The 14,148-nt window shown below is 42.9% G+C and overlaps 1 protein-coding gene across 1 annotated transcript in view; it reads right to left on the bottom strand.

Moving 5' to 3' along the window:
- Window positions 1-11,868, bottom strand: part of PXDN (peroxidasin) — a gene marked incomplete at both ends in the record, with an annotated part of 88,521 nt that extends 76,653 nt beyond the window's left edge. Inside the window, one exon of the mRNA XM_080617054.1 lies at window positions 11,657-11,868. Within this exon, the coding sequence (XP_080473180.1) occupies window positions 11,657-11,868 (212 nt within the window). The remainder of the gene's footprint in view (window positions 1-11,656) is intronic.
- Window positions 11,869-14,148: the final 2,280 nt, after the last annotated feature.

A 14,148-nucleotide genomic window follows, 5' to 3' on the forward strand; every position in this document is an offset into this window, starting at 1 on the left:
TTTGCTTAGTAAAACAACTCGGGAAAAACAAAACAAAACCCCAAAAAACAAATAAGAGAACACTATATTTCACCAAACTTCATAGTTTTCATTCTAACAACTTTCTCAATGTACAGGAAGCCATGCCAGGCACTGCACAAACTCTTCAAGGCAAGGTCCTAATCTTTACTAATCTTTGTAAACAAAAATACACAAAGCAGATAAAGCTGACGCTCCACATTGGTCTCTCATGTGTTTCTCTGGAAGTTTGAGAATCTTTGATTTTTTGCAATAAACATACATTTTCTTTTTAAAAGAACCACTTGATTCTCATTAGCAACAGTAATAATTCCATACCAAAAAGAAATCAAATTTGGCAGCCTGATAAGCAAAGGAAGGAAAAGGAAATACTTGAGCCATTCCATTCCAGCTCAGCCAGCTTTCATTGCACCATCTCTTTGGATTGTCTTGAAACTTTGCCCATGTTTGCAATAATGAAGAGTGTAAAACTATTTTTGTACTGTTTTGGGGTTTTTTCATCAAATCCAAATGGAAGAAATGATAAAATTGTTGTTGATAAATAGAAACAACTATAGGACTTAACTGAGTTGTTTCTGTTTTACTGTATATAGATATACACAGACACGCAGAGGCACAGTATGTATATAGCATGTGTGTATATAAACACAGGCACACACACAAGTACTTAAAATACTAACTTATTTTTATATATAAACTTCTCCAGAAATACAAGCAACTATAAATATTTAACTTGTGTGATAATAGATTTTAAATGTCACATAAATGGAGATTTTCTATAAGTGAAGTCTTAGCCTGTAAAGCTTCCTGGAAAGAGACTCAGCCAATGTCCAAGCCCAGGAAGAATCAGAAGCCTAGGGATTACTCATGTATACAAAGGTAAGCATAAGTTCACATTTGTGAGATCTAAAGTGTACAAAATATTAAATATTTGATCACAAAATGATATACAAAGTGGGAAAACATAGTGTAAACAAATACAATAAGCTTTGAAAGCCTCAGAAACTTGACTTTAAAAAGAAGCAATTGAAAAAATACTATCTTGAGAGATGAATCAAAACAGGTGAAATTTACGGTTTGTTTTTCAATTGATAAAAGAAAGAACTGGGGCCTGAAAACAATACAGCATTTTATTCTACCCATTCTGCGCAGTAAAATATTCCTGTAAAAGGGCATTCTGTAATTTAAAAAAAATTATGCAATTCTACACACATCGTGCACTATTTATCTTCTTTTTTTTGTTGTGTTCTGAATAACTGATACTTTTTCAAGTCATAATAGCATTTTTTTCTATTGTGTTGGTTTCTTTCTACAGCTTCCTTCTATCTTACCCTGAGCTCTGTTCTCTTCTTTACTGACTATACTTTCTACCACTCTGCTAGACTTTTAATCTTTTAATTTAAACTTAGTTTACTCAAAAGACAAACTATAAGCACATGTGGACAGCCTAATATTTATTTAATATCTACATCACCAATTTTTCTGCTGGCTAATGACATCACCACCTCATCTCTTAATGAGCACTGACCTCACCTGGGGGAAAAGTCAGTAAGAGCTACTCAGAAAAAGGGAGGAGGTGGGAATATTTATTAGTAATATTTTTCTCTTAGGCATATGTTTACACAATGTTAGATGAGACACTCCTCCCCTTGTATCTCAGATCCAGACCTTCTGGATGATGCAAGGGATAGGCATCTTTCTGTTAGTTTTCCACCAGCCTTCTTTGGGAATTAGAAGAAAGAGTATATTTACCCATGTCCAAGCATCCATTTCTCACTCTTTCCAGCGAGTAATTCCATGTTTGTCTCTGCTGCTCAGCAACTTACTTTTTGATGTCACTCATGCCCCTAAATTCCCCAAAGTAATGATGAAAATTGATGTAACTCATTTTTGCTGCTGTTTGGGAAAACTGAGCAACAGTAAAGACACTGAAGATATTTGTTAGCCTAATCAGAAAGACAGAAAAATATTTAAAACTGTGATTTTCAACTGGGAACCTAGACAACAATACCAAACAATCCACTCATCTACATAATCTTCATGGCTTTCCAAAATGTTTCCAAATAAAAAAATCTTGTGCTAGCCCCAGTCCAACCTCCCAAAGCTTTGTGAATTAGAAGGCACTCCTGAAACAGCTAGAAAGCCAATACTCTAGACAATCCACCTGAGCATAAAGAGACGTTGGTAGTAAATGGCGAATTCTCACAGTGCTGGAATGTCACCAGTAGAGTTTCACAGGGAGCTTTGCTGGGTTCAATTTATTCATAAGTGTAAAATGAATGAACAACAGCGAGCACAAAGTTTTGCTTTTGATTATTCTTCTATTTTAACAAAGTCAGACTAGGAAGAACAGCAGAAGGGCACATCAACATTCCATGAATGGCCATTAAAATGCAGACCTAATGCATGTTAATACAAAGTAATGTATACAGAGAAAACCAAACCTTACAAATAAAATGGTGGGCCTAGAACTGATTGTTACAACTTACAGACAAGATCTTAAGCTACCCTTGATAATTCCATGAAACAACAGTTCAAAAGATAGAAATATGTTGGGAATTATTAGGAAAGGAAATTAAAAACACAGACAATCCTAATCATAGAATGGTTAAGGTTGGAAGGGACCTTAAAGATCATCTAGTTCCAGTTCCCCTGCCACGGGTAGGAATGCCTTCCACTAGATCAAGTTGCTCAAAGCCCCATCCAACCTGGCCTTGAACACTTCCAGGGATGGTATCCACAGCTTCTCTGGACAACACGTTCCAGCGTCTCACCACCCATGTAGCAAAGAATTTCTTCTTAATATCTAATCTAAATCTACCCTCTGTCATCTTAAAGCCATTTCCCCTTGTCCTGTCAGATATCTTGTCCTTTTCAGATATCTTGTAGGCACCCTTTAGATATTGAAGACTGTTATAAGGTCTCCCCTGAGCTTTCTCTTTTCAAGGCTGAACAAGCTGCTCTAATGCTGCTCTATAAACCCTTAGTTAGCCCATATACCAGATCGGTCCATTCAGACACTAGGGAAAGTTGTTAATTCCCTCACCTCAAAATACAGCAGAGAAGGAAGGCGCAGGTCACAGAATCACAGAATCCCAAGGGTTGGAAGGGACCTCAAAAGATCATCTAGTTCAACCCTCCTGCAAGAGCAGGGTAACCTCGAGTACATCACACAGGAACTTGTCCAGCCGGGCCTTGAATATCTCCAACATAGGAGACTCCACAACCCCCCTGGGCAACCTGTTCCAGTGCTCTGTCACTCTCACAGTAAAGAAGTTTTTTCTGATGTTCACATGGAACCTCTTATGCTCCAGTTTACACCCATTACCCCTTGTCCTATCACTGGACATCACTGAGAAAAACCTAGCTCCATCATCCTGACACTCACCCTTTACATATTTGTAAACATTGATGAGGTCACCCCTCAGTCTCGTCTTCTCCAAGCTAAAGAGACCCAGCTCCCTCAGCCTCTCCTCATAAGGGAGATGTTCCACTCCCTTAATCACCTCTGTGGCTCTGCACTGGACTCTTTCAAGCAATGCCCTGTCCTTCTTGAACTGAGGGGCCCAGAACTGGACACAATATTCCAGATGCGGCCTCACCAAGGCAGAGTAGAGGGGGAGGAGGACCTCTCTCGACCTACTAACCACACCCTTTCTAATGCACCCTAGGATGCCATTGGCCTTCTTGGCCACAAGGGCACATTGCTGGCTCATGGTCATCCTCCCATCTACCAGGACACCCAGGTCCCTTTCCCCTTCACTACTTTCCAGCAGGTCAACCCCCAACCTGTACTGGAACCTGGGGTTGTTCCTCACCAGATGCAAGACTCTACACTTGCTCTTGTTGAATTTCATCAAGTTTCTCCCCACCCAACTCTGCAGCCTGTCCAGGTCTCGCTTAATGGCAACACAGCCTTCTGGTGTGTCAGCCACTCCTCCCAGTTTAGTGTCATCAGCGAACTTGCTGAGGGTACATTCAGTTCCCTCATCCAGATCGTTGATGAAAATATTAAACAGCACTGGTCCCAGCACCAACCCCTGAGGGACTCCACTAGTCACAGACCTCCAGCTAGATTCTGCCCCATTGACCACAACTCTCTGCCTTCTTCCTTTCAATCAGTTCTTGATCCACCTCACTACCTGATCATCAAGCCCACACTTCCTTAGCTTATCTATGAGGATGCTGTGGGAGACAGTATCAAATGCCTTACTGAAATCAAGGAAAACCACATCTATCGCTCTACCATTATCCATCCACCTAGTTACTTCCTCATAGAAGGCTATAAGGTTGGTCAAACATGACTTCCCCTTGGTAAAACCATGTTGGCTACTCTTAATGATCTCCTCATCCTTGATATGTCTAGAGATGGTGTCAAGAATAAGTTGTTCCATCACCTTTCCAGGGATGGAGGTAAGGCTGACTGGTCTATAATTACCCGGGTCCTCCTTTTTGCCCTTCTTATAGACCGGCGTAACCTTTGCCATCCTCCAATCCTCAGGCACCTCTCCTGTTTCCCACGACTTACCAAAGATGATGGAGAGTGGCCTAGCAATGACCTCCGCCAGCTCTCTCAGCACCCGTGGGTGTATTCCATCCAGACCCATCGATTTACAAATGTCCAGATTGCTTAACTGATCCCTAACCCAATCCTCATCTACCAAAGCAAACTCCTCCTTTATCCTGACTCCTTCTGGGGTTATAGGAATCTGGGGCCCCCAGGAAGAGTCTGCAGGAGTAAAGACAGAGGCAAAGAAGGCATTCAGCACCTCTGCCTTCTTTATATCCTCTGTCTCCAGGGCACCCACCTCGTTCAGCAGTGGGCTATATTGCCTCTTGTGTTAGTTTTATCCGCTATGTATTTGAAGAAGCCCTTTCTATTGTCCTTAACCCGACTTGCAAGATTAAGTTCCAAGGAGGCCTTAGCTGTCCTAATTGCCTCCCTACATCCTCTAACAACTGTCCTATATTCCTCCCAAGTGGCCAGCCCCTCCTTCCATAATCCATAGATTCTGTTTTTCCACATCAGTTTGCCCAGCAGTTCCTTGTTTAACCATGCTGGTCTCCTGGCTCCCTTACTTGATTTCCTACCCATTGGGACACTCTGATCCTGAGCTTGGAAGAAGTGGTCCTTGAATGCTGACCAGCTATCTTGAGCCCCTTTACCACCTAGTACCCTTTCCCATGAGACTTCCCTTAGCAATTGATTGAAGAGGCCAAAGTTGGCCCTTCGGAAATGCAGAATTGTGGCCTTGCTAGGTATTCTATTCCACCCACACAGGATCCTAAACTCCACCATCTCATGGTCACTGCAGCCAAGGCTGCCATTGACCATCACCACTTCAACCAGACCCTCCTTGTTGGTGAGTACTAGATCCAGCAGCACTCCTCTCCTAGTTGGTTTGTCCACCAGTTGCATTAAGAAGTTGTCATCAATGCACTGGAGGAACCTCCTAGACTGTGAATGATTGGCTGTGTGAGTCTTCCAGCAAATATCAGGGTAGTTAAAATCCCCCATGAGGACCAAGGCATGTAGTTGCGAGGCTGCTTTCAGTTGCCTGTAGAAAGCCTCATCAACTCCTTCGTCCTGATCAGGAGGTCTATAATAGACCCCCACAACTGCATCACCCATACCAGCCTGTCCCTTAATTCATACCCACAGACTTTCCACTTGCCCCTCATCTGCCCCTGGACAGAACTCAATACATTCTAGTCGCTCTCTTACATAAAGGGCAACTCCACCACCTCGCTTTGCTGACCTATCTTTCCTTAAAAGGACATAGCCATCCATGACCACATTCCAGTCATGTGAGCTGTCCCAAGAACACAAATCTTTCAGTGAGAAGACTTCTCAACTTTAAAAAGAATGGAGAAGCTTAGATTCAAAGGTCTTAAAATCATGGCTGGCATTGAAATGACAGAGAGGGATTGAGTATGCACTGCCTCTTCCAATAGAGGAAATGGGGGACACCAAGTGAAGCTGGCAACTTGCATGCTTCAAACAAAAGATGAGAGCAACTTAGACTATGACTTATACAAACTTACACAAACTATACAAACTTATACAAAATATATTATATAGTATATATATAGCATATAATATATAGTATATATATAGTATATACAAACTAAGTTTGTATAGTACTCCTTCTCACTGAAAGTTATGAGTGCAAGTAGCAGCTAAATTAGCTGGAAAAGATTTGTGGAGGAGAAATCCATCAAGGTTTACATATAATGGGGAAATGGTCTTTAGCTCAGAAAATCCCTAAACTGCAAATCACAGAGATGAATCACTACATACTGCTCAATTCTGTCTACTTGTTTATAAGCTGCACTTTCAGTCACCCTCAAAGAACAGACAGTAGGTCAAATGGATCTTTGGATTTACTCATTACAGATATCTTAATGTAAATAAATACATATTTAGCATTTTGACACTCAAATGTTAAGTATTTACTTGTCAAAAAACTATCTTAGTAGAAACAGATGAAAATCAGAAATTATATTTATTAACTGTAACATAATACAACATATTCCTCTGATAACAGTGTGTTAAATATATAGTAGGATACTTGCAGGAAACAATGGGCATGATTTTGCTCCACATGTTTTCCCATTCTTCAACAAAGAATCTGATGAGGGTTAGCTTGCTGTTGAGATAACAAAAATACCTTCCTACTAATGGATCTAGTGATATGCAGATATGTTCTGTAAATGAAGATTGTTTTGGGCCTTCTGCCACATCCCTCAGCAGCTTTGCCTAAAGTGTCCCAGTAAATGCCAAACACTATAAATGCTGTGCCCTTCTGTCCCTGCTAATGACCAAGCACATCCTACAAGCTCTGCAAATGTCTCCTTAACACACAAGCCTTGGCCCTGGGTCATTCAATCAGCAGTACAGACAGATTTCTGGGAATGGCTTTAGAGGGTTCCCATCCTACACACCCTCCCAAGCTGTTTTGCTGGGACGATCCAGAGGGACCTTGACATGCTTGTGAGGTGGGCTGATGCCAACCTTAGGAAGTTTAACCATGCCAAGTGCAAGGTCCTACATCTGGGTTGGAGCAATCCAAGGCACAACTACAGGTTGGGCAGAGAAGAGATTCAGAGCAGCCCTGCAGAGAAGGACTTGGGGGTGTTGGTCGATGAAAAAATGAACATGAGCCAGCTTCAGTGTGTGCTCGCAGCCCAGAAAGCCAACCGTATCCTGGGCTGCATCAAAAGGAGTGTGACCAGCAGGTCCAAGGAGGTGATTCTGCCCCTCGACTCTGCTCTCGTGAGACCTCACTTGGAATATTGTGTGCAGTTCTGGTGTCCTCAACAGAAAAAGGACATGGAACTGTTGGAACAGGTTCAGAGGAGGGCCACGAGGATGATCAGGGGACTGGAGCACCTCCCATATGAAGACAGGCTGAGAAAGTTGGGGTTGTTCAGCATGGAGAAGAGAAGGCTATGTGGAGACCTCATAGCAGCCTTCCAGTATCTGAAGGGGGCCTACAAGGATGATGGGGAGGGACTCTTCATCAGGGACTGTAGTGATAGGACAAGGGACAATGGGTTCAAACTTAAACAGGGGAAGTTTAGATTGGATATGAGGAAGAAATTCTTTACTGTGAGGGTAGTGAGGCACTGGAATGGGTTGCCCAGGGAGGTTGTGAATGCTCCATCCTTGGCGGTGTTCAAGGCCAGGTTGGACAGAGCCTTGGATGACATGGTTTAGTGTGAGGTGTCCCTGCCCATGGCAGGGGGGTTGGAACTGGATGATCTTAAGGTCCTTTCCAATCCTAACTATTCTATGATTCTATGAAATTTTTAGAATATGCTACAATCATGTAAACAAAAGCAGTAACAAGCAACACTGAGACTGTTGCCTTCAATTTAATTTCAGTGACTACTTTGAAAAACTACTCACCCACAATGACTGCAATTTCAAAAGTCCTGTTAGGTCTAATCGCTTAAAATTACACTCATTTAAAAGGTGTTTTACTCACAACAGACACGCAGGATAGCTAAAGCAATAATTACCCATAGCAAATACTATTATGAGCAACTCATTTCGAAACAAAATTTTCTCCTCAATGATTTGCATGCCACTCTTAATGCAAATCAAGTCCACTTTCTTTTGTCAGTATTTGTCAATATTTCTTTTGACAATATTTTCAGTTAATTTTTACCTTTTCTGCTTTTAACAGAACATTAGTTTCTATTCTTGTTCAGTCTGTGAGATCTAACTGCAGTGTATGCAACTATGCTTGTACAGCTAGCAAAAACCCAGACCATCCAGGTGTTGCCAAGAAAAACTGTGAACAAATTGTAGCATTGGTCTGTGTACCTAGCCTTGTAGACAGGTTTGGATTTTGGTTATGCTTAAGCGAGATACAAATAGTAACATACTGTATCAATGTTCAAAGGACCCCAGTCAGAATTACAAAGACTATGAGCTAGAAATTGCTGTAAAAACACAGAAATCCCCCAAATAAACGTAAGATGGAATACAATTCTGAGAAGAGAAGACAGCAGTAGTACTGTGTCCAGAATTTTACATTCCTCAACCATTTAAATGGTCTAATATAAATATGTTTGTAAATATGAATACATGAGCACGCTGTATTTAGTCAGAGAGATGAAAGGAAACTTCCACAACGGTACTTAAGGCATGAAGTGGTTTTGCAAACTGCTTTGGAGATGGGCCTCCATTCTTCAGGGAAGTCAGCAAAGACCTGTGGGCTGGGATGCCAGCCCTACTCCTACAAAGAACCTGAGCAATCATCTCATCTTGGGTGAAATCACATGCAAGGCTCCACGAGCACTTTCAACGCTGGCAGAATCCACCCCGCAGAAGAAATGTATGCTGTGGATCCTTGCCTGCAGCAGGGAAGCAGAAAGTGCCAGAAAGTAGGGGAAGCAGGAGAGTGAGAAAATGTACAGCCAGAAGTAGCACTGGCAAGGTCAGAAACTATAACGTTATGAACAGTTTTCTCAAAAGAGGGACTCACATTAGGAGTAGACATTTTTGATATGTGGGGAAAAACATTTGGCTCGCATTGTTGGTCTGGGCCTCATGCTGTTTTAATCCATGTAACAAATTATATGTGAAGTAGAGCAAAGTCAACTCAGCTTCCAAAATGGGACAGTTTTCAGAACCAGTGCTCAGTAAAAATCAATACAACTACATACTTAAAAATGAGGAAAAATTTATGTTTTTTTTTTTTTTTTTTTCAAAATTACTTTGCAGGTTCAATCTGTGCCCTAAGGATGAAACAAACTAAACAAGAATGTGGAATTTACCAATGCCAGTAAAAATGGGCTTAACCCATCAGCAACACATTTTGCAGGATTTCATGAGCCCATGTTTTAAAGGGGAAGGCATTCAATTCAAATTGATTCATTATTTCTAATTATCTAGATATCAACACCACTGCTAAACATATCTAATACACAGGCTCCACATGAAAGACAAACTGTCAGGGTCAAGTCAGAGATGAAATAACTGCTTCTTATTTTCATGCTGAAAAAAGAAACTATTCTTGTGTGTAGAAAGCCCTCTGTGGGTGATGGGCTACCTCCATGAAGCATAACACTGCTGTGTAGAACTGCACTTTTACATAGCAGAAAAGGAGAAATAAAAAAAAAATCAGTGGCAATTCAGTGAGTACTCAGACCTGTAATAATTATTCTGAAAGTACATGCTACAGCTAAAGGTAGGCAATTCATGCACAATAGGTAAACTATTTATGTATAATTGGTACCTTCAAACTACTTATTATTAAATAAACTGTAACATTGTTCTTTGTCCCAGAGATTCATATCGACTATCTTCTGGCCCATTTCCTCCTCACTCACAGTCTGTAGCAGAAGGAATAGAAGGAGAACTGTAGCAGAACTGTAGCAAAAGGAGTAATTGTGCATTTATAGACGTAATTTAGATATAGATTACTTATTTTATTTATAACAGTCCCCTAGTGCACTGGTGAATAAGGAGAATATCCATTACTAGATGCCAAGGCCACAGTTTTGTTTTGAAGAATGCTGGTCATCCACAGGCATATTTTGAGAATCACTGTTCAAGCTGAAAAAATGTTTTTAACTTCTTTAGCATTACTACTGCTACATTGCAGCTTGCATTATACTGGAATGATAATTCAGATTTGGGATACTAAACAATTTGATATATTAGTGGGGTTAGAGGAATATAATGCTTGCATTGTTCACTCTCTTCTGACTCACTGCAAGATTATAAATACCCACCATAAGAGGAGCTCCACCCCGGCTAGGTTTAACCTAACACTTTCTGCTGTTGCAGGCCGTTCTACCTATAAAATGAAACCAAGCCATTAAGACCTAACTCCATACTCTAAAGATTTTATTTATTTATTACATTTAAGATGATTCACAAAACTGGCTTTACAGTTTCCTGTAATCTCAAGGCAAAAGGTGTTCTGTAAATGTACTTTGTTTCAAATGTAAGAAACATTAACCACCCACTTCCTGTACTGTTCCCTAAAAGGTTTACAAGTACTGCAGGACTAATCCCATTCTGCCAAAAGGCTGTGCTTCTTGCCAAAGAGGGACTCAGTTAATGTTAAATGACTGTACTCTTCACATTAAATAATACTTGGAAGCTGAAACAAACCAAGGCTTTATAGATCCCTTTTGAAAATATCTGACAAAGTCGCAAGTCAATTTATTACAAGAGGCCCCGCAGAAAATTCCCAGGGCCAAGTTCTGCTCAGCTTCCATGGCTGTGTGTGTGTAAGGGAAGGACAGGGCTAGTGCCAAGAGTTTTCTGAGCCCAAATAACATATAAACGGGTTAGTGGAACAAATTCGTTCCTCAAGTAAGCCTCGAAACAAAATAAGTGTGTGGTGTTTGTTTAGAGCTTTGCATTTCTTACGGGCAAATACTGCTGGAAAGTAACTTTCAGTAATCTCGTGAATTAAATAAATGACAATCATTGTCAATACTGAATTTTATTGCTCACTCAGGCCAGACCCTGCAGAAGAACGACTGGGCACTTACACTGACAGAGTAATGCATGGATTAGAAGAACATCAAATAATGATCACAAGTCTCCGCAGGGACTTGAACCAGGTAAGTTTCCGATAAGCCCAGGGTTTGGGTTCCGGTTAGCTCATTCATCCCCACCACGTCTCAGAACTGAACGGAAAGTGCTACATTTATCCTCGTCGATCCTCCTGCCAACTGAACATGGTTTTAAGCAGGATACGAAGGAAGCAGCAAAATCTTTCTCGGGACGATTAAACTGAAGACACAATGCCCGTAGGTTAACCAGAATATCCACCTTTAACCGTTCCTGGAAAACCAGGGCCACCGGCCAGATCCCCGCTTCCCGCCGCCTAAGGCGGGCAGTGGACGCCGGGTTACCGCCACCCCAGGGACCGGCCGCGGGGTAGCGCAGGCAGCGGGGGGGGGGGGGGGGGGCCGGAGGGGCCCCACCGATAGCGGAGGGGGTGCCTGGGGCCGCTCGGGCAGAGCCACAGCCGCGGGTCCAACCCCCCTCCCCTGACCGCAAACAAAGGGCTGAGGTTCCACCGCCACTCAAAGTGCCTCCCACCCGAGGTATTCCCTCCTCCTCTACCCTCCCTCCACCCTGGTCCCTGCCCGTCCGGCTACTCACAGGATGGTCGTCTGGGGGGACACGGCGGGGACGCTCTCCAGCATCAGATGCATGCAGCGCACCGTGGTGCGGAAGCAGAGACAGCGGCTGGGGCACCACACGCTTCCGCGCTGCGGCGGCGGCGGAGGGGGCTGCGCGGCGGCGGGGGGAGCGAGCAGCACCAGAAGCAGGAGGCAGAGGCCGGGAGCGGCCGCCGCTTCGCACCAAGCCATGCTGCGGGGCGCGGGGCAGGAGGAGGAAGAGGAGGAGAGGGGCTCCGGCAGCTCGGCGTCGCGCCCACTCCGCTCCCCGGCAGCGGCTGCCGCTCTGGTCGGCGGCGGGGCAATCCCGTCCCCCCGTGCACGCTGGAGGAGGAGACGGTGGTGGGCCCGCCCCGGCCGGCGGCGGGCTGGGCAGCCGCCACGCCGCGGGGACTCCGCACCGCCCTGCGCACGCACCGCGGGGCAGCGCAGCGAGGTTGGGGTGATGTTCGCTGCTGCCCGGCCCTCGCCTTCATCCCCAGGAAAGGGAGGGGTGAGGGTACCCGCTGAGGCGGGAGAGTGCGTGAGCCTCGGAACGGGAGAGAGGGAAAGCAAAATGAAGTGGAGGAGGGAAAGGAAAGGAAAACGAGAACAAAAAGCTGAGAAATTAGAAGAGAAAAAAATAATAAGGGAAAAAGAAACCCGTACGGAAAGAAGCAAGTTCAACACATCAAGTCTTTTCTGCCGTGGTCTGAAAGACACGTACACAACTCTCGGACTACCCCTCTTAATGCTGCAACTTTCACTGCTGAACCAGGAGAATCTGTCGGATTTGCCTTCAATTACACTCAGCTGACAGTTTTGGGTAGGTGTATACACCAGCAAGGACATGAAGAGGACCACCAGAATGTCACTGTCCTTACAAGAATAATGGTTGCAGCCTCAGCTCCCATGATCTCACCACTTCCTCAAATCTTGCATAACACCAACTTAGATAACTTTCAAGATTTCTAACATTGCTCTGAATATGTTGTTCTTATATGATGTCAGGTCTTAAGTAGATAGACGCCTCATCTCCAACCCTCTTCATGCTTTGACTATCCCAGGTGAAAACACTGGAATGTCAGTTTTGAAATGACAATAACAGTGATCACAACTAGCCTATGAAGTGTAACACCAACATATTCTCTTACATATGATGAGTGTCAGCACCCCCATTTCCACCCCAGAAATAAGCCATGGTGCTACTGCAGGGTTGCCTGCATGCCTTTTTCTTCAAGCAACAATGTAGAAGCCGTTCTTGAAAAAAAAACTATTAACAGTTCTTGCTCCAATTCTCACTGTGAAAACTTGGTTTTAGCATGAGCCAGGGAACTACTTCTATTTTTAATGCCAAGTCAAACAACTCATGTTGGAAGTCAAAGCCTGGAAGTGTGCTACAAGTGCTGGAGATCACTGGTGGGCCCAGAATCAAAGTATAATTATATGAGTCATTATCTGTAACTGTCTTTTTGAAGAAGTACTATTTGACTACATTCTTCCCTGAGTCACTGTGTTTCTCTTCTCTACAGTGAGACACAACTGCTTGTATCTTAAAAAGGAGTTAGCTTAGGAGTGTTCTCCTTTAAAAAGGAGAAGCATGGAAGTGTTTTTCTTGTTCTAAGAAGTCCTGAACCCTTTAAAACATCCTTCAACTTCACAGTGAGCTGGAGGCTGGCTAACTGGGAGCCTCTGGGAGCCTGTGGGCACAATCTGTGGCTGGAGATAAGGGAGGCTTATTGATGTGCATCAGGAGCATAACTACTGATTTTCTAGGGTAGTCAGAGACTCTTGTAAGACTTTTACCATTTAGATACACTTCTAATTGGGTACATTTCTAAATGCTGTTTCGGGCTGCTATTTCAACACATGTAAGTTGCTCAGAAAATTATACACATAGATACCAGCTACTTGGCACTGGAGGATACCAGTCTGAAGTAGAAGAGAGTTTACAGAAGAAGGAGGTTAAAGTGTTCGTCACCTCAATGTCAATTAAGCAAGTAGCTGCTATGGGTATCACCTCCTCTGCATTTGCAATCAGTTTTGGTATATATGCGTATCTTAATCTGAAAATTAAATTTGTTTCCTGGTCCAGGAATAAAACTCAAGCAGTTTTGACCTACAACGTGCAGGTGTCGGCACAAGTAAGTTTTTGTGTTGGAAATGGCACTCACATTGGAACATCTTGGTGGTTGTAAATCTGTCATCCTGCAGTGCCCAGACTAAAAGCAGCAGAATATCTGAGGCTAGATAATTAAACACAGTAATACAGAGATATCGCTAATTTGGGATATTTGTATCATTTAGGAAAATATGATTATTAGGAAAAAATTATTATGTTGTTGCATTTTGGTCCTTTATGGTGATCTCTTTCAAAAGTAAACACATATTCAAGATTGATTATGTTTTCTATAGCAAATTAAAATTGTTCTGAAAAGATTTTAACATCTGGGGCTTTTCTAGACTTTGTACTATTCATTGGAAGTATCTATG

This window comes from Psittacula echo (assembly GCF_963264785.1).
Source record: "Psittacula echo genome assembly, chromosome: 4".
NCBI lineage: Eukaryota > Metazoa > Chordata > Aves > Psittaciformes > Psittacidae > Psittacula > Psittacula echo.